Here is a 19,256-nt window from a genome sequence, read left to right as displayed (position 1 = left end):
TGTGCGTGTCCACACCCATAATGCAATGCGTCCCACACATACGTGCTCCCCCTACACATGTGTACTCCCCCCCAGGCTCCCTTGCACATCCGTGTGTCACACACACACACACACCCTGTTTTGGCCTAGCAGGCCTCTCTGAAGCCTCCTGGGACCAAACATGGGCTGCGGTAGGGGGCGCACATACCCCACACTCTCCCCTGCACATGAGTATGTGGCCCCCCCACGCATGCATGTGCACCTCCCACATACATGGAAGAGACTCAAAAAACAGCTGGCCCACAGGAGATGTGCACGCATGTGCAGTGGAGCTGAGCTGGGGGATGGCTTGCATGCGTGCCATAGGTTCACCATCACAGACCTCTACCATCTCACACAAGTGACTGTCCAGTCTCTTCTTAAAACCCTCCAGTGATGGAGCACCCATTTCTGGAGGCAAGCTGTTCCACTGGTTCATTGTCCTGGCTGTGAGGAAATTTCTCTTTAATCCCACGTTGCTTCTCTCCTCGATTAATTTCCATCCATTGTTTCCTGTCTTGCCTTCGGGTGCTTTGGAAAATAAGTTGACCCCCTTTTCTTTATGGCAGCCCCTCAAATACTGGAATACCACTATCATGTCCCCCGTCCCCCCCCCCGCCAGTCCTTCTTTCCTCTGGACTAGCCAAACCCAAATCCTGCAACCGTTCTTCATATATTTTTGTCTCTAGGCCCTGTTGGATGTTGGATAACCATTTGTCTGAAACGGTATAGGGTTTTCTGCCTAGACAGGGGGTTGGACTAGAAGACCTCCAAGGTCCCTTCCAACTCTGCTATTGTATTGTATTGTATTGTATTGTATTAATTGTCTTCGTTGCTCTTCTTTGCACTTTTTCCAAAGTCTCAACATTTTTTTTTTTCTTAATCTGGTGACCAAAGCGGGATGCAGTATTCCAGGGGTTGCCTTACTAAGGATTTATACATTGGTACTAATACTGATTTTGATTCTATGTCTCTGTTTATACCACCCAGGATTGTATCAGCTTCCTTGGCAGCTGCCTCATATTCACTAGGACTCCAAGGTCCCTCTCACAGTTACTGTTCTTGACTTCCCCATAGTGCCATAATAAAAATAATTGACGATTGTCTTAGAACTGGTGGTCAGATATCAGGGATGGACTACGTTCTGTTAACTTTTCGAATTGGCATGTTTCATCTGCACAGTATTCTGAACCAAGTGGGCTGTGTCTCCATAACGTACTCAGCCTCCCCAAGCCAATCAAAATTTAACTAAAGTTGACCCTAAATACTGCATTACACTTAGCATTTTGTGTTTTTAATTATAGTGGTTAAAAATGCAGTGGGATCTCAGTTTATATTTGTTCTGATCTAGGCTTCCCAAAATCGTGAAGCCGACTCCTCGTCCTGATAAAACCTCTTTTATTTAGCTTAAAGGGAATTCCTCTCCAGCAAAGTCCCAGCCAACAGTCTTTCATGAGTTTTCACAACTACAGACCTTTATCAGGCTTGGAAAGCTGCCAGGCCGATATCTTCCAAACGCCACGCTGTAGAAGACAATACTTGGCAAGAAGTCAGGAAGAGATCTTCACTCTAATGAATTGAACTAATAGTCTCCTGCAAATTCCATTCCCCTGTTGCTCCTCTTTATTCCCTATGGGAGGGGCCATTCCAGTGGTGGGATTCCGCCAGTTCGCACCTATTTGGGAGAACCGGTTGGTAACTTTCTAAGTAGTTCAGAGAACCGATTGTTGGAAGAAATCTCCTTTTGTTTTTTTCCACTTTACAGGGCTAATCCTGTAAGGAAGGCAGGAAGGAAACATTCTAGTGTTGTTTCTAGCCTAATCTTTAGTGACCTGCTTATAGAAACTGCCTCTCCGGTTAACCCTTATTACATTGTAACAGCTAAGGCGAAGCGCCCATTGACCTGAATGACCTTGAGTTGGCCATGCCCATCCAGTCACATGACCACTGAGCCCCACCTACCCAGATGATCATTAGGGCAGAGAACCGGTTGTTAAATTATTTGAATCCTACCACTGGGCCATTCACTGTTCACCTGTGCTTTTACTCCTGAGTCAATCTTTGTTCTTCAGCTATTCCCTTCTCCTGAGAGCTCTGTGCATGCGCACACTGGGAACAGGCTTCAGCTGTTCTTCTGCCCCACTGATCTCCGACTCCATAGGCAACTGACAACTGTCGGATGGCCCTGGCCCCATCTCTGCCTCCGATGCAGAGTCCTCATCAGAGCCTTCCCCAGACTCCAGGAGTGGCCCATGTTCCTCCCCAACCTGCTCACTCTCTGAGTCTGCCACCAGCTCCTCTGGCAGCTGGCGGGCCAACTCTGTATCTTGGAACTCTTGAAAGCTAGCTTTTGATCTGTTCAGGATGGGCTGAACAGAGACCGAGATAGAATTTGTTCCAGGAATGTATTCCTAGTCCTTTTGTGTGGCTATGTTCTTTTTAGGTATGATTCCTGGTTCCATCCCTTTAATATTGTTTTGGACACTTGGTTCTTGATTTTTGGCTCCTTTCAGACAGCTGCCCAATGGCTCAACTTTGGCGGAGAGGTGGATCGTATGGAGAAGATCCATACCTCTTCCTTCCCACAGTCTCATCACAATCAGTCTCTGGATACGCTTCAAGGTGCTAGTTGTAACTTATAAAGCCCTTCATGGTATTGGATCTGGGTACTTGAGAGACCGCCTGCTGCCAATTACCTCCCACAGACCCATTAGATCTCACAGGGTTGGCCTCCTCCAGGTGCCATCTACCAGCCAATGCCACCTGGCTATTACCCGGGGGAGGGCCTTCTCTGTGGCAGCTCTGGCCCTCTGGAATGAACTCCCCGCAGGGATTCGGACCCTCACCTCTCTCCAGGCCTTCCGAAAAGCCGTCAAAACCTGGCTTTGCCGGCAGGCCTGGGGGTGATGAGTTCCCTCCACTCTCGACATGTATGGTTGTGTGACTGTTGTCTACTTTTATTATTTGTATTTTGTCTTTTTATGTTCCCCTTTTTTTCCCCCTTGAATTGTCCGCCGCCCTGAGTCCTCCCGGAGAAGGGCGGCATACAAATAATCAAATACAAATACAAATACAATGGAAGAGCCAAATTCCTTGGCTAAGAAAAAACAGAGCCGAGATTTTTGCACCCTTGCTGTCAAGATACGACAGCGAAACACGATAGATTGGCCATCTCAACCTTTCTTGAGAGTGAAATTAATGATAGAAATAGCCTTGTTTCCGCAAATAAGAACATATGCTAATTCACTTATTATTATTTTCTTCCTCTTTTTCTACTATGCACTAGCTCTGGCAAGAAAACCGACCAGATTTTATCAATATTCAGCTGTACCTTAGTCAAACAGACGGGATACAGGTATGTCGCAAAATACAGTTCGCAGCTGAAGTGGTGCTTCAAATACGTGGAAAAAAAACTATGTCTGATTAAGATTCGGAGGTTGCCTTAAGCATCATGGATCGTCCACTGATGCTGGGAGCTTGAGAAACGAAATTGAGCCAATGATGGGTATTCTACTGCTTAGGTTCATTGGTGACCCAGTGGAACGATGGAAAATATGAAGGTGGCATCCAGAGCTGGTATTCAGATGGGAGTGGAAATCGCAGGTGGGCCTGCCCCCCCCCCCCACTCCCGGCTCTATGCCATCCTATTTAGGCACGTTTTCAAGCCATGCACATGCGTGCAAGCTGTGTGCGCAATCAAAGTGCATGCACGGAAGTCCGAGCACATGCGTGGACGCTCTTGCTCACATTTGCAATTCAGTAGGGAAAGTAAGTGAAGACCATCTCTGGTGACATGCTACCTTCATCCAGGGATGGTAGCCTGTGGCTGCCTGTGGACTACTTCAGCAGCAAAATGATTTTCAGCAAAGTTTTTTTTTTTGCTTTTGTTTTAATTCACCTACATTTAAATTCTTTTACACCTAAAAGAATCAGTTTGGTTTAAAGCAAGGGTGTCAAACTCAATTTCATTGAGGGCCGCATCAAGGTTGTGTTTGACCTTGGGGGCTGACCAGATGGGTGTGGCCAGCATGTCATCACTCATGTCGGAGGGGTTCCACCACAAAACCGCGCTCGACTAAACCGCGTCGCTGATGTTATCAACAGAGCAACAACAGCGCGGAGACAGAAGCACGCTGTAAACCTAAACCTAAAATTAACCCCTAAACCTAAACCTAACCCCGCTAAACCTAATCCTAAACCTAACCCTAAAACTAACCCTTAACCTAACCCTAAACCTAACCCTTAACCTAACCCTAAACCTAACCCTAACCCTTAACCTAACCCTAACCCTAACCCTTAACCTAACCCTAAAGCTAACCCTAAACCTAACCCTAAACCTAACCCTTACCTTAAGTTGAATCGGCTTGCTTTCAAAGCGCTATTTAAAGCGCCCTTCTTTCTCCGCGCTGGCTGTTGTCGGCCTGTTGATGACGTCAGCAACGCGGTTTAATTGGGCGCGGCTTAGTCGAGCACGGTTTTGACGGGTCACGTGTCGGAGGTGCCTGTGATGGCCTGAGTACTCTGCCAATGAAAATAGGTACTGGTTGGAACAGGATACGGAACCAACCACTGCTACACATGCACTGCAGAGACCCGAAAATGAGTTAGCCAGTGGGAGATGCATGCGCAGCTGAGCTGGGGCGATGGCTCGCGTGCCCGCAGAGAGTGCCATAGGTTCGCCATCACGGCTCCAATCTTCTTGGAATAAGAACTGGCTTGTGCAAGATGCTAGAATTAGACCCAGGAGAGTTCAGATATTTGTAATTCCAATGTAAATATGGGACCCCTGACCTCGTTTTAGATGAGTCTAATACATTATGCAATTCTAGCAAGTCATGTGAAACAGGTGATAGCATTAAGACATAATATTATTTATTTGTTGGGGAAATGCATGCTAGGGGAATGCAGGTCATGTGAACTTGACCTATTCCCCACCCCCATCAAGAAATGAGGATATCAGTTTCTACAGTATAGTGGACCTTCTGGGGCGCCAAAGTCTCAACAGATACCAAAGGAAGGTATTCATGGATGTAGGAGAATTTTCATATAAGCAGATGCATGCACAAACACAAACAGATTCCATTGAGCATCTGTACACTGCATGAGTCAAAAAGAAGGCCGGGAAAATATCTATGGACCCCTCACATCCTGGACATAAATTGTTTCAACTTCTACCCTAAAAACGACATTATAGGGCACTGCACACCAAGACAACTAAACACAAGGACAGTTTTTCCCCGAACGCCATCACTCTGCTAAACAACTAATTCCCTCCCCACTGTCAAACCATTCACTAAGGCTGCATTACTATTACTATTAGTCTTCTCATCGTTCCTATCACCCATCTCCCCCCCACTTATGACGGCAGGACTGTAACTTTGTTGCTTGTATCCTTACGATTTATATTGATATTGTTTCCTGATTGCTTATTTGTACCCTGTGACTATCGTTAGGGGTTGTACCTTATAATTCTTGATGAATGTATCTTGTCTTTTTATGCACACTGAGAGCATATGCACCAGAGACAAATTCCTTGTGTGTCTAATCACACTTGGCCAATAAAGAGTTCTATTCTATTCTATTCTCTATCCTATCCTATTCTAATTCTATTATATTTTCTCTTCTGTTCTATTCTATTCTATTCTCTATCCTATTCTATTCTAATTCTATTTTCTCTTTTCTGTTCTATTCTATTCTACATGCTATTCTATTCTATTCTCTATCTATTCTATTCTAATTCTGTTATATTTTCTCTTCTCTGTTCTATTCTATTCGACATGCTATTCTATTGTATTCTCTATCCTATTTTATTCTATTGTATTCTCTATATGATTCTAATTCTATTATATTTTCTCTTCTCCTCTCTGTTCTATTCTATCCTATCCTATCCTATCCTATTCTATTCTAATTCTATTATATTTTCTCTTCTCTTCTCTGTTCTATCCTATCCTATCCTATCCTATCCTATTCTATTCTAATTCTATTATATTTTCTCTTCTGTTCTACTCTATTCTCTATCCTATTCTGTTCTAATTCTATTTTCTCTTCTCTGTTCTATTCTATTCTACATGCTATTCTATTCTATTCTATTCTATTCTATTCTATTCTATATCCTATTCTAATTCTATTATATTTTCTCTTCTCTGCTCTATTCTATTCTACATGCTATTATATTGTATTCTCTATCCTCTTCTAATTCTATTGTATTTTCTCTTCTCTTCTCTGTACTATCGTATCCTATTCTATTCTATTCTATTCTATTCTATTCTATTCTATTCTATTCTATTCTAATTCTATTATATTTTCTCTTCCCTGTTCTATTCTATTCAGATGAATCAAACTGTGCATCAGTAGTTTCAGTTGTCCGGATGATATTCAGGTCAGGTTCTTAGCTTGACATGCAAAGTTGAGACTGGTTGATCGGCAGCAATCTTGCAAAATACACCAAAGGGAATATTTTGGGCTATTTTTTTTTCCCCCAGAAAATAATTGGCGAGAAATACCAAGTGCTGAACTGCCGGCTTTTCATTGGACGGCCGCGATGGAAACTCCTATTTAATGAAATAGCCAAGTATAACAGACAGTAAGTAAGATTCCCAACTTGGTTTATTCAGCAGCTTGAGGAATGGGTGTGTGGGGGGGGGGGGGGGGGCTGCTTTAATAAACTGCATTTGTATGGAAATGAGTCTGGGTTTAACACATTCATTTAATGCCAAGGCACCGGATGCTTGCTGTTATCTAATATGTTGCATCTTGAGAAATGGAGTTTTAACAAAGGCCTGTTCATCTTCCACAATGGAAGTGCTTCATCTTCCCAGTTAACCAAGCAGCTGGTAGAGCGGGGGGGGGGGGAATAAAGAAAGAAAAACGAAACTCTTCTGTTTCAACATCCGTCCACGGTGTTGCACTTTCTGCTATATTTCCATACCTTGGCCTTGTTTGCAGTCTGCGTTGCTTTGGCGCTGGCACCTGTCTCGTCTGCTGTTATCATTTCTTCGAGTTTGTTAGCTTAGGAAAAGATCTGTAATCCGTAGGGAAATTTTCCGGCACAGAACTCTTGAAGTGAACGTGAGCTGATCATTGGCAGCCCTTTCCCCATTTAGGTGGGACTTGTGAAGGAGATGCTGGATATACAGTATTATCTTTGGAAAATAAAATGGTTGTGGCCCTTGCATTCTCTCATTCTGTCCCAGAAACACAACAATGGCTCTGTCTGTGTGTGTGTGTGTGTGTGTGTGTGTGTGTGTGTGTGTTCCAGCATAACTCTGGAACACCTCTAGAGACAAATACTATGGGGATAAGGGGATACCCCTAACACCCCTCGGTGTGTGTGTGTGTTCTGTTAAGATACAGCCTGTTGTGCCTTAAAATGGCTTCTACCGTACTGCCTTAAAATGGCTTCTACTGTACAGCGCAGTGGAGTTGCCATAGTAATGGCTTCACAGTACTCCAAAAGGGGGCTCTCTCTGGTAAGGGGGGAAAATCGAACATTAGAAATTGCAGCGATGTTCATGGAAGGAGGGTTGGGATAAATAAATACCGAGGCAATGCCGGCTTAGTGTCTTGCTCGATCAGATCCAAAGGATATCCAATCCAGCACTCTCTTTCCAACAGCAGCCAAGCATATGTCTCTTCTTGGTCTTTTGGATAACAGAATACAGAGTTGGAAGGGACCTTGGAGGTCTTCCAGTCCAACCCCCTGCTCAAGCAGGAGGCCCTATACTGTTTCAGACAAATGGCTGTCCAATCTTCTTCTTTAAAAGCCTGCAGTGATTGAGCACCCACAATTTCTGGAGGCAAACTGTTCAATTGATTTAATTATTCTGTTGGGAAAATTCTCCTTCGTTCCAGCTGTTAAGTTAGTAACACGATTGGTAAGCGAATCTGGTTTCTCCATTGACTTTGCCTATCAGAAGGAGACCACATGGTGACCCCAGGACAGTGCAACTCTCATAAATATTAGTCTGTTGCCAAGTGTTGAATTTTGATCACGTGACTCTGGGAATGGTAGAATAGTTGCTTGAAAAATGGTCATGTCATTCTTTTCAGCGTCAGTAATAACTTCAGAAAGTCTTTAAATGAACGGTTGCGTAATTCTCTCGGCCCTAGTTCTCCTCCCCTTTCTCTACACTGGACTTCTCCAGGCATGTTAGAACTAAATACCTGTCCCTTCAAATCATTGGTATCAGAACTCTTGATGATAACCAGGACTGGAAATGAACTTACAAGGAACAAGCCTTGGAGTTCTGACATTATTGAGAAAATGGTTTGTTGGAAGAAATGTCCTTCTGAGCTCAGTTCCAAGTGGGGAAAAAGACACTGGATTCATGGAAGTTGCTTGGAAAGAAGGTTTATTGATGAACAGGATCACATGGCTGGAGATGCTGAGGTGGCGCAGTGGTTAGAGTGCAGTACTGCAGGCTACTTCAGCTGACTGCTAGTTCGGCAGTTCGGCTGTTCAAATCTCACCAGCTCAGGGTTGACTCAGCCTTCCATCCTTCCGAGGTGGGTAAAATGAGGACCCGGATTGTTGGGGGAAATATGCTGACTCTGTAAACCGCTTAGAGAGGCTGAAAGCCCTATGAAGCGGTATATAAGTCTAACTGCTATTGCTATTGCTATGCTGTGGGGGGGGGGGCGCGAGGGAAGAGATGCTGAGAGTGCCCGGGTTTTATGCCCTCTCTGGGCTTTTGAATTTGAGTTTGTATTCTGATTGGTTGTCAGACTCCCATGGGGCCATGCAGGGACAACTCGGTAGGCTGTCCTGAGTCCCAAGCTTGGTTGAGCCTTGCTGGGTGATATAATCTTCCCAGGTGCCATGTGGTGAGATGAGTAGAGGGCTAATCCTATGTCCTGAAGGCCATGTCTTAATCCCATCACCTGGAGCTGCAGGAAGCTGCTTTGTCTTTAAAACATGTTTCTCCTTTTCTCATCTGCCTTTTAACGTTTCCTAGAATATTTCATTTTTCTAGGAGAGGGGTGGGTGCTAACTTCCTACAATGGTTTTAAGTGACAAAATGTGAATTCCAATGAGTATTTTGGGCTCCAGAGGTGTGAGATTATCATTTGCAGCCTTTCCAGGTGACTAGCTGGGGAGGTGTGTCTCAGAACATCTGGAGGGGGCAGGTGAGAAAGGCTGTTTGGCACACTAATGCTGTATCTGCAGGCAAATAACTAAAGGAGCTGTTAAAAAAGGGGAGTTGGTTAGAAGATTGAATGCACTATCTTCTCCCAAGTGTCCAATTTATATATTTGCAATTTCTCTGAATAGATTGGATTTCCGTTTGTTGTTAGTCAGGCTGAGGGATCCAGCACAAAAACATCTTTTGTGTTTACAGGATCTTTTCGTTTTTTTGTTTTGTTTGTTTTTGGTTTTTTTACTTGTAAATGTGTTTTTATTTTCCATTTTCATTTCGTACAGTCACATATATACTGTGCATAACCGGGGCCATATAACATTAAACAATAAACACAGCCATTCCTCTTGTCAACAATACCCCCCAAATAGAAACCAATGTACCTCTTCAACCCTCCATACACCCTTTCTTTCGCCCCACTCCAACTTTCCATCCTCCCTCCAACATTCCCCTCTACCCTACTTCCCCTCCCCCTCTACCACTCCTCTCTCCCAGTACACTCCCTCCCTTCCTTCTCATCCTCCCTCCAATCCTCTCTCCCACCCTCTCTACCCCCTCTTTCTTCTATCCCGCTACTCCTCCCTTTGGTGTATTTCTACTATCTATTAATATATTCAGCTTGTCCTATTTTTACAGTGAAGTTAAAGAGCAACAGTATACAAGTGCAGTCGCGTTACTTTAAAATCTAACACATACTATATATCCCCCTCCCCCCTAATGCCCACCTCCCTTCCCCCCCCCCCCTGACTTCCCAGAGCCCATACACGGTATAGATTTTTAACAAACACAGTCTAAAATATATAAAGACAAAGGAAATTAAAAAAAAGAAGTTAATAACTCTCTGCATTAAACTCAGCTTCTTCCTGTTGCACTAACTTTAAGCAGTTTAGATTATTCCTAATCTTAAGCATAGGCTATCTGTAATTCTTAGTCCCGTATTTGTTTTGTATATAACCCTATATACAGGATCTTTCAAATGAGGAAAGGACTGCCTTTGGTCTCAAGAAATGGTGTTTTTTTTTTAAAAAAAAAAAATTTTTTAATGCGTCTTGTATTCCCTACTGAAACACACATGGCAAGTAGATTTGCCTACAAACCTATTGTCTAGAAATCCAATCATTTAGAACCATTCACCAACTCCACCTTCCAGCAGTGAGTTTGTAATTCATTAATTGTGTGTTGTGTTTCCCTTGCACCTCATCTCAGAATGAGATGCACGGAAGGGTTGCGGTAGAGATGTTTCCTCAGTGGGAGACTGATCCGCAAGGCTTCTCGTAGCCCTCGGACAGATGTTCAAGGTTGCAGGTGCTGCTTCCATAACACAACTGTAACATCTGTTGCTGCAGTAAGAGGCAGTCATTTGCACAATAGAACTGACAGAGAATTTTGTTTTCACAAAGAAACACAAGGGGAGGTAATATATACCGGTTGTCCTCCACTTATGACCGTAATGGAACCCCACATTTATGCTGATAAGTGAGATAACAATAGCACTTAGACTTATATACTGCTTTACAATGCTTTCCAGCCCTCTCTAAGTGGTTTACAGAGTCATCTTATTGCCCCCAACAGTCTAGGTCCTTATTTTACCCACCTCGGAAGTATGGAAGGCTGAGTCCATCTTGAGCCTGGTGAGATTCGAACTGCCCAATTGCTTAGAGCACTGTGAAGTAGTATATAAGTGCTATTGCTATTTCTATTGCAGGTTGAATCTTAATGATCTGAGTAACCCCTTCCAGGTGTATCGGCCATTCAGTTGTGGATCAATATTCAGACTATACTGGAAGAGCAAGAAAGATGATTAGGGGTCTGGTGACTAAACCATGAAGAACACTTGCAGGAATTGGGAATGTCCAGTTATCTTGATCCATTCCAGTCTGGCTTCAGGCCTGGCTACAGCACAGAAACCGCTTTGGTCGCATTGACCGATGATCTCTGGAGAGCCAGGGATGGAGGCCATGCCTCCATCCTGGTACTCCTTGACCTCTCTGCGGCTTTCGATACCATCGACCATGGTATCCTTCTGCGACGACTGCGGGAGTGGGGGTGGGAGGCACTGTCTTATGGTGGTTCTCCTCTTACCTCTCGGACAGGTCGCAGTCGGTGTTAGTCAGAGGGCAGAGATCGACCCCTAGGCCCCTAACATATGGGGTGCCGCAGGGTTCGGTCCTGTCCCCCCTACTTTTTAATATCTACATGAAACCGCTGGGCTGAGATCATTTGACGGCATGGGATAAAATACCACCAGTATGCGGACGATACACAGTTGTATCTGTCCGCCCCGTGCCAACTCAATGAGCGATGGACGTGATGAGCCAGGGCCTTGAGGCTGTTAGAGACTGGATGGGGGTTAACAAGCTTGTACTCAATCCAGATAAGACTGAGTGGCTGTTGTGCTTCCCTCCTACTAATTGGCCAAGGTTCCATCTCTCAGGCTGGGGGGTCAAATACTACGCCCCTCAGATAGGGTCCGCAACTTGGGAGTCCTCCTGGACCCACAGCTGACTTTTGAACATCATTTGTCAGCTGTGACCAGGGGGGCATTTGCCCAGGTTCGCCTGGTGCACAGTTGCGTCCCTACCTGAACGGGAGGCTCTCACACCAGTCACTCGTGCCCTTGTGACCTCTAGGCTGGAGTACTGCAATGTGCTCTACAGGGGCTGCCCTTGAAGAGTATTCGGCGACTTCAGCTGGTCCAGAATGCAGCCGCGCGAGCGATCGTGGGTGCAACCTCGTTTCACCCACGTAACACTATCCTCCGCGAGCTGCACTGGCTGCCCTGTTGATCTCCGGGTGCGCTTCAAGGTGCTAGTTGTCACCTACAAAGCCTTCATGGTATTGGATCTGGGTACTTGAGAGACCGCCTACTGCCAATTACCTCCACTAGGCCAATAAGATCCCATAGATTAGGCCTCCTCCGAATCTCCATCAGCCGGTCATGTCGACTGGCAACTACCCGGAGGAGTAGTGGTTGCTCGGTGGTTGCTCCGACCCTTTGGAACGAACTCCCCGTGGAGATTCGTACCCTCACTACCTCCAGACCTTCCGCGTAGCCCTTAAAACCTGGCTGTCCCGACAGGCCTGGGGCTAAAGACTTCAACCCCACCCGAATAGTATGACTATTGCACTTTTAATGATGTATTGTCTTCATGTATGTAACTTGTTTTGTCCTCCCTCCCCCTGAATTGTGAGCCGCCCTGAGTCCCCTCAGGGAAAAGGGCGGCATACAAATAAAGTAACTATAAACTATAATGAAAAGAAGGACTAAGGGTGGCATGATAGCATTGTTTTTGCGCGCAGCGAATTGGCAGTAATGCCAGCAGCAACCCACTCCTGTGCCTACAGTATTGTTTCCAGAGTGTAAGTAGTCTGTGTTGGTTGAAATTAGCAATAGCAATAGCAGTTAGACTTATATACCGCTTCATAGGACTTTCAGCCCTCTCGAAGCGGTTTACAGAGTCAGCATATTGCCCCCAACAATCCGGGTCCTCATTTTACCCACCTCGGAAGGATGGAAGCTGAGTCAACCTTGATTCAATTGTTCAAGGCGTTCCAGAGTTATGTTGGAACACACACGCACACACACACAGCCATTTTATATATAGATAATAATAATCTCCAGGTGAAGCTTGCAGGAGATTCAAATTCTGATTCTTAAGAGCTCATTAATCACTGTGTAGAACTGATCTACGGAGGGGTAACTGGTGCCATCTTCGAATCATCTTATTCAAAATGACAGTAACGATTAGGAAGCGAGAAGAACATCTGGCATAGATGCTGTCACTATGAAATGTTCCTGGCAACATTAAAAGGATTATTAATTGTGACTCTCCCACAGGAGATTGTAGATGGGCAGAAGACTGTGGTCGGTCCCATCAATCCAGGATTGTCAAGGACCAGACCGATTAAATTAATTAGCCACCCAGAGGAGCTCTAGAAGCCTAGACCCATCTAAGAGAGAGAGACAGATGCCAACAATTAATGGATCAACACCAAAAAAAATATATCTCTGGACTAGTTTTGTGATGAGAATCTCTTTCTCCCAAAGAACGAAGAGCTATGGAGACCAGTCAGGCCCAAGAACTTTGAGTGATAAGGAATAGTTGCATGCTATAGCAATAGCAGTTAGACTTATATACCGCTTCATAGGGCTTTCAGCCCTCTCTAGGCGGTTTACAGAGTCAGCATATTGCCCTCAACAATCCGGGTCCTCATTTTACCCACCTCGGAAGGATGGAAGGCTGAGTCACCCTCAGTCAACCGGTGAGATTTGAACAGCCGAACTGCTGAACTGCAGCCAGCTGAAGTAGCCTGCAGTGCTGCATTTAACCACTGCGCCACCTCGGCTCTGGTTGCTCCAAGCAGCAATCACTGTGCAAAGGCAAATGTTGTCTTGAAGCCATTAAGAAAAAGGTCACACCAAATATATAATGACTTTTAAACAAATATCTTGTGCAACCAAGTTGGAATGATGTGATTTGGGCAATCAAGAAAATAATAGAGCTGGAGTGGATGAGCTGGGACCGTTAAAATGATCAAGGGATTGGATATACATATGTACACACACACACACACACACACACACACACACACACGGGAGGGAACATACTGCTTCCTTTTTGCCTTTTAGCCCCACTCTAGGAGTCTTCCAGGCAGTCGCTTACATGACAAACCATTTTGTGTTACGTTTTTGCTGATATAAATAAATGAAGGGAAACTAGTATAGATCTATTTCAAGCTATTTAGCCCTCATCAACTAGCCATACCCTTGCTGGGATTCGAACTTGGGCTGTTTTTACATATTAAGCAGTTGTATTGACCTCTAAGCCACAAGCTCTCCTCCCTATCAGCTGAGCCACGGGGTTTGGGCACACCAGGTGCTTTGACAAAAGAAAAAAACACTTAGTTACTCCCCTGGCTCAGCTGATAAGGGAGGGAAGCTTGTGGCAGCAATGCAGTTTGTTAAACGCTCTCAATCGTGCCTCGTTCAAAAGTGGCCAGAACAAAGAGGAAGATATGCTCTTCTCATCCAACCCAGGAAATGCAAACACCGGGAACTGTTAGGGACAGAGATGCTTTCACCTGCTTCTCCCATGCAAACTATGTAAACTAAGCTTCCTGTGCTCCTCTCTCCCTCCTGGGAATCCAGACTATATTCCACCACACTGTTAGCCTTTACAAGCCAGGGAAGGAGAAGGGTGGGCTCAATGTTATTATTTTTTTAAAAAAATTGCATCGATGACTTTGGTAATTCTCTCCTTGGTCTCTGCAGGAAAACAGTTGGCGTTTTTTGCTGCGGCCCTCGCGGAATCTCCAAAGCTGTTCACAGACAAAAGCAACAGGGGCAATCCTTATGGGACAAGGTTTTGAATACAACAAAGAGTCATTTAGCTGAGAGCATCTGAGGCTTTCCAAGAACTGCTTGAAGACTTGAGTGCAATTTTTTTTGTGTGTTAAAAAAAACAACCAACGCTTTACTTTAATCACTTGTGCCAAAGCCTCTTTTTTTTCCTTCTTCCTTGCTTTCCTCTTTTTCTTAATACTTTATAACTATTTAAATCCAGGAATGCAGTGGCTCAGTGGCTAAGAAGCTGAGCTTGTCAATCAGAAAGGTCGCAGTTCGGAGGTTCGAATCCCTAGCGCTGTTGTAACGGAGTGAGCTCCCGTTACTTGGTCCCAGCTTTTGCCAACCTAGCAGTTCAAAAGCACGTAAAAGTGTAAGTAGAAAAATAGGAGCCACCTTTGGCGGGAAGGTAACAGTGTTCCATGCGCCTTTGATGTTTAGTCATGCCGGCCACATGACCACGGAGACCACAGCTGTCTTTGGACAGTGCTGCCTCTTCGGCTTTGAAATGGAGATAAGCACCGCCCCCTAGAGTTGGGAATGAGTGGCACATGTGTGCGAGGGGAACCCTTTACCTTTACCTAACTCCAGGAGCATTTAAAAAAAAATGAAATACACTCCTTCTGGATAGGCAAAAATAAATGAAATTGAAGTAATTACAGTCGTTGGCCGTCTGCCCAAATACACAAAGGCAATTAGAGAAGGAGATTGCATCTTTGGCTGCTTTTTTCAGAACAATCGCTGGGACTGTTGAACTTTCCTCAAATCCCAGGAAATACATGGCTTGATGGGACAGGAGATTGGCGCCTGTAATGGAAGTGAATTCTTCCCCTTTGCTGGCAGATGAATAAGGCAACTTGAAAATGAAGGCAACCTGCTACAGATTCAACAGGAGGAAATAAATATTCTCAGTCAATTACAGTTAATTAGAAGGGATCAATATATCCCAGAGGCAAGGCCAGATTAACACACGTAAGCAAGGCAAAGGATTTGGGGAAACCATGGCCTTTACTTTACGCAGTGGCTAAGATGCTGAGCTTGTCGATCAGAAAGGTCGGCAATTCAGCAGTTCGAATCTCTAACCACCGCACAACGGAGTGTGCTCCCGTTACTTGTCCCAGCTTCTGCCAATCTAGCAGTCGAAGGCATGTAAAAATGCAAATAGAAAAATAGGAACCACCTTGGTGGGAAGGTAACAGTGTTCCATGCATCTTCAGCATTTAGTCATGCTGGTCACAGGACCACGGAGACGTCTTCGGACAGTGCTGGCTCTTCGGCTTAGGAAATGGAGATGAGCACCGCCCGCCAGAGTCAGGAACGACTAGCACATATGCGCAAGTGGAACCTTACCTTTATGGCCTTTACTTTCCAAACCTATCTGCTTGATGGCAGAGCGTATCGGTAGTCCTCGACTTATGACAGTGCATTTAGTGACCGTTTGATGTCCAGCCCTAACTCTATATCAAGAGCCGAGTTGGCGCACTGGTTAAATGCAGCACTGCAGGCTACTTCAGATGACTGCAGTTCAGCAGTTGGGCTGTTCAAATCCCACTAGGCTCAAGGTTGACTCAGCCTTCCATCCTTCCGAGGTGGGTAAAATGAGGACCCGGATTGTTGTTGGGGGCAATATGCTGACTCCGTAAACCGCTTAGAGAGGGCTGAAAGCCCTATGAAGCGGTATATAAGTCTAACTATTGCTGATTGCTATTGCTATCAATCTCAGCCACTTCATATCCAGCCTCCCAACCTTTCAAAACAATCCACTCTCCAATCCTTTAACTTAATGCCTGAAATCCCCTTCCATCATCCTGGCTTCTCAGGAGGCATCCTAGGGCTAAGCCAAAGAGTCCTACTCCAGTTCCAAGTGAAGATTCAGGGACAATCGGATTCACTTTGAGCAGCTTGAATTTTAACGTGACCCGTCAAAAGCCCGGAGGACAAATCGCGCTCGACGAAAGCGCGCATGTGACGTCATCACAGCGCGACGAAAAAAATTAAAAATTTAAATAAAATTAAAATTAAACCAAGCCGATTCACATAAAGGTAAGGGTTAGGGTTAGGTTAAGGGTTAGGGTTAGGTTTAGAGTGTTAGCGTTAGGTTTAGCGTTAGGTTAAGGGTTAGCGTTAGGTTTAGCGTTACGTTAATGGTTAGGTTTAGGGTTAAATTTAGGGTTAGGTTAAGGGTTAGGTTTAGAGTTAGGTTTAGGGTTAGGTTTGGGGGGGTTAGGGTAAGGTTTTAGCTTTATTTTTACATTTTTCGATCACAGCGCGATGTTTTCGTCGCGCTGTGATGACGTCAAATGTGCCCTCCTTTCGTCGAGCGCGATTTTGTCCTCCGCGATTTTGTGGTGGAACCGAATTTTAAAACAGAGTCCATCCATAAGGCGCCATTAAGAAGTCTCAAAAACTGCAACTCTATCATTGGGGAAGAGGAGTGGCAAAATGAACTGAAAACACAGGTAGTCCTCAACTTATGACCACAATTGAGCCCAGGCTTTCTGTTGCTAAGCAAGGCCGCTACGTGGGTTTTTCCTGGTTTTATGACCTTGCTTGCCACCATTGCTGGTTTTTTTTTAATAAAGTTTGTTTTATTTTATTTAATACAAACATACCATCTTTCATTAAACAGTGTGTACTAGGTACAAACATTTTGTGCAATAATTATTAAAATTACAGCCATATTCTTTATCTATTCTTACGTTAATCCTAATACATAACCTACTATTATAACAATCCCCTTCTTATTTTTTTTAATAAATAATTTTTATTAGACGTTTTGATCTTTAAAAACAATAGGAAGGAAAAGAACACAATAAGACAAAACAAAACACAGAACATACCTAACAATATACAGTAATTTTACAGCTTTCTCTATCGGCTTTCCTTCTTAATTTACTTAATTTTATTAATACAATTTCCCTATTTCACTCCTCTGCTTTCATTTCTAAATTTTCATATTTATTCTCTAACCATTGATAAAAATAACACCCACGTACTATAATAGTCAGATTCTTCGTTTTCTTTAATTGCAAATGTTAATCTATTCATTTCTGCACATTCTAATATTTTCTTAATCACATTCTCATCCGCAGGGGGTCTCTTCACTTTTCCGATTTTGTGGAAATACAATTGTAGCTGCAATTATTACATGAATAATCAAATTGCTTGCCACAGTTGCTAAGTGAATCACTGCAGTTGTTAAGTTAGCAACGTGGTTGTTAAAAGTGAATCTGTCTTCCCTGTGGACTTTGCTTGTCCAAAGGTCACAGAAGGTGACCCCATGACCCCAGGACACTGCAACTGTCATAAATATGAACCAGTTGTCAAGAATTTGAATTTTGATCATGTGACCATGAGGATACAACCGTCATAAGTGTGGAAAATGTTCATAAGTCATTTTTTTTCAGCGCCTCTGCAACTTTGAATGGTCACTAAGTGAACTTTTGTAAGTTAAGGACTACCAGTAGTACAGATGGTAGATTCTTTAGGCATTGCACCCTGGTACACCCACGTTACACCTATCCTCCGCGAGCTGCACTGGCTACCGATTGGTCTCCGGATACGCTTCAAAGTGCTAGTCGTAACTTATAAAGCCCTTCATGGTATTGGACCTGGGTACTTGAGAGACCGCCTGCTGCCAATTACCTCCCATAGACCCGTCAGATCTCACAGGGTTGGCCTCCTCCGGGTTCCCTCCACCAGCCAATGCCATCTGGCTACTACCCGGGGGAGGGCCTTCTCTGTAGCAGCTCCGGCCCTTTGGAATGAACTCCCCGCGGAGATCCGGACCCTCACATCTCTCCAGGCCTTCCGGAAAGCCGTCAAACCTGGCTGTGCCGGCAGGCCTGGGGTTGATGAGTTCCCCTCCCCTCCCCTCTCGACTGGTATGGCTGTGTGATTTTCATGCATTTTAATTATGTGTACTGTTGTTTATGTTCCTTTCTCCCCTGAGTTGTTCGCCGCCCTGAGTCCCTCCTGGAGAAGGGCGGCATACAAATAACCAAATACAATACAATACAATACAATACAATTGACCCTAGCAAGTTTCAGCTAAATATCTTCAAGAAGTTTATCAAAGTATATCTCTTTAATATCCCCTTCTACCGCCTTCAAGGAAGAGCTAACAAGGACGAGGGAAAGGAGAACAGTTTCTAGATTGTTCAGAAAAGAACCCACATGTTGTCAGCCGCCAGCGGAGCTAGTGGCAAACTCAGACAATGAGGAGTTGGGGGGGGGGGGACATGGGCCAGTCCTGAAGTCTGGGGAAGGCCTCTGATGAGGGCTCCATGTCGAAGGCAGAGATGGGGCCAGGGCCATCCGACAGTTATCAGCAGCCTTCAGAATTAGAGATCAGTGAGGCAGAAGAACAGCTGGAGCCTGTTCCCAGTGTGCGCATGCGCAGAGTTGCCAGGAGAGGGAACAGTTAAGGAACAAGGGCCGACTTGGGAGTAAAGGAACAGGTGGACGGTGAATGGCCACTCTCACAGGAAATAAAGAGGAGCGAAAGGGGAGTGGAGTTTGCAGGAGACAATTAATTCGCTTCATTAGTGTTGAAGATTTGTTCGTGATTCTCAGAGACTCCTTGCCAAGTATTTTCTTGTACACCGTTGTGTTTGGAAGATATCGGCCTGGCAGCTCTCCAAGCCTGATAAGGTCTGTGGTTGTCAATTCACCCTTGAAAGACTGTTTTCCGGGAGTTTGCTAGATGTGAATGAGAGGGATTCACATTAGCTTAATGAAAAGGGGTTTTGTCGGGA

The 19,256-nt window shown here is 44.6% G+C and overlaps 1 protein-coding gene across 1 annotated transcript in view; it reads left to right on the top strand.

Moving 5' to 3' along the window:
- NOX4 (NADPH oxidase 4) overlaps nucleotides 1-19,256 on the top strand; it is a 176,749-nt gene that overhangs the window by 112,087 nt on the left and 45,406 nt on the right. Inside the window, 2 exon segments of the mRNA XM_032220101.1 lie at nucleotides 3,305-3,373; nucleotides 6,501-6,601. Of these exon segments, the coding sequence (XP_032075992.1) occupies nucleotides 3,305-3,373; nucleotides 6,501-6,601 (170 nt within the window).

The sequence above is a fragment of the Thamnophis elegans genome, chromosome 6, assembly GCF_009769535.1.
Source record: "Thamnophis elegans isolate rThaEle1 chromosome 6, rThaEle1.pri, whole genome shotgun sequence".
Lineage (NCBI taxonomy): Eukaryota > Metazoa > Chordata > Lepidosauria > Squamata > Colubridae > Thamnophis > Thamnophis elegans.
The sequence above is the reverse complement of the archived record's forward strand: the minus strand, read 5'-3'. Positions and strand labels throughout refer to the sequence as shown.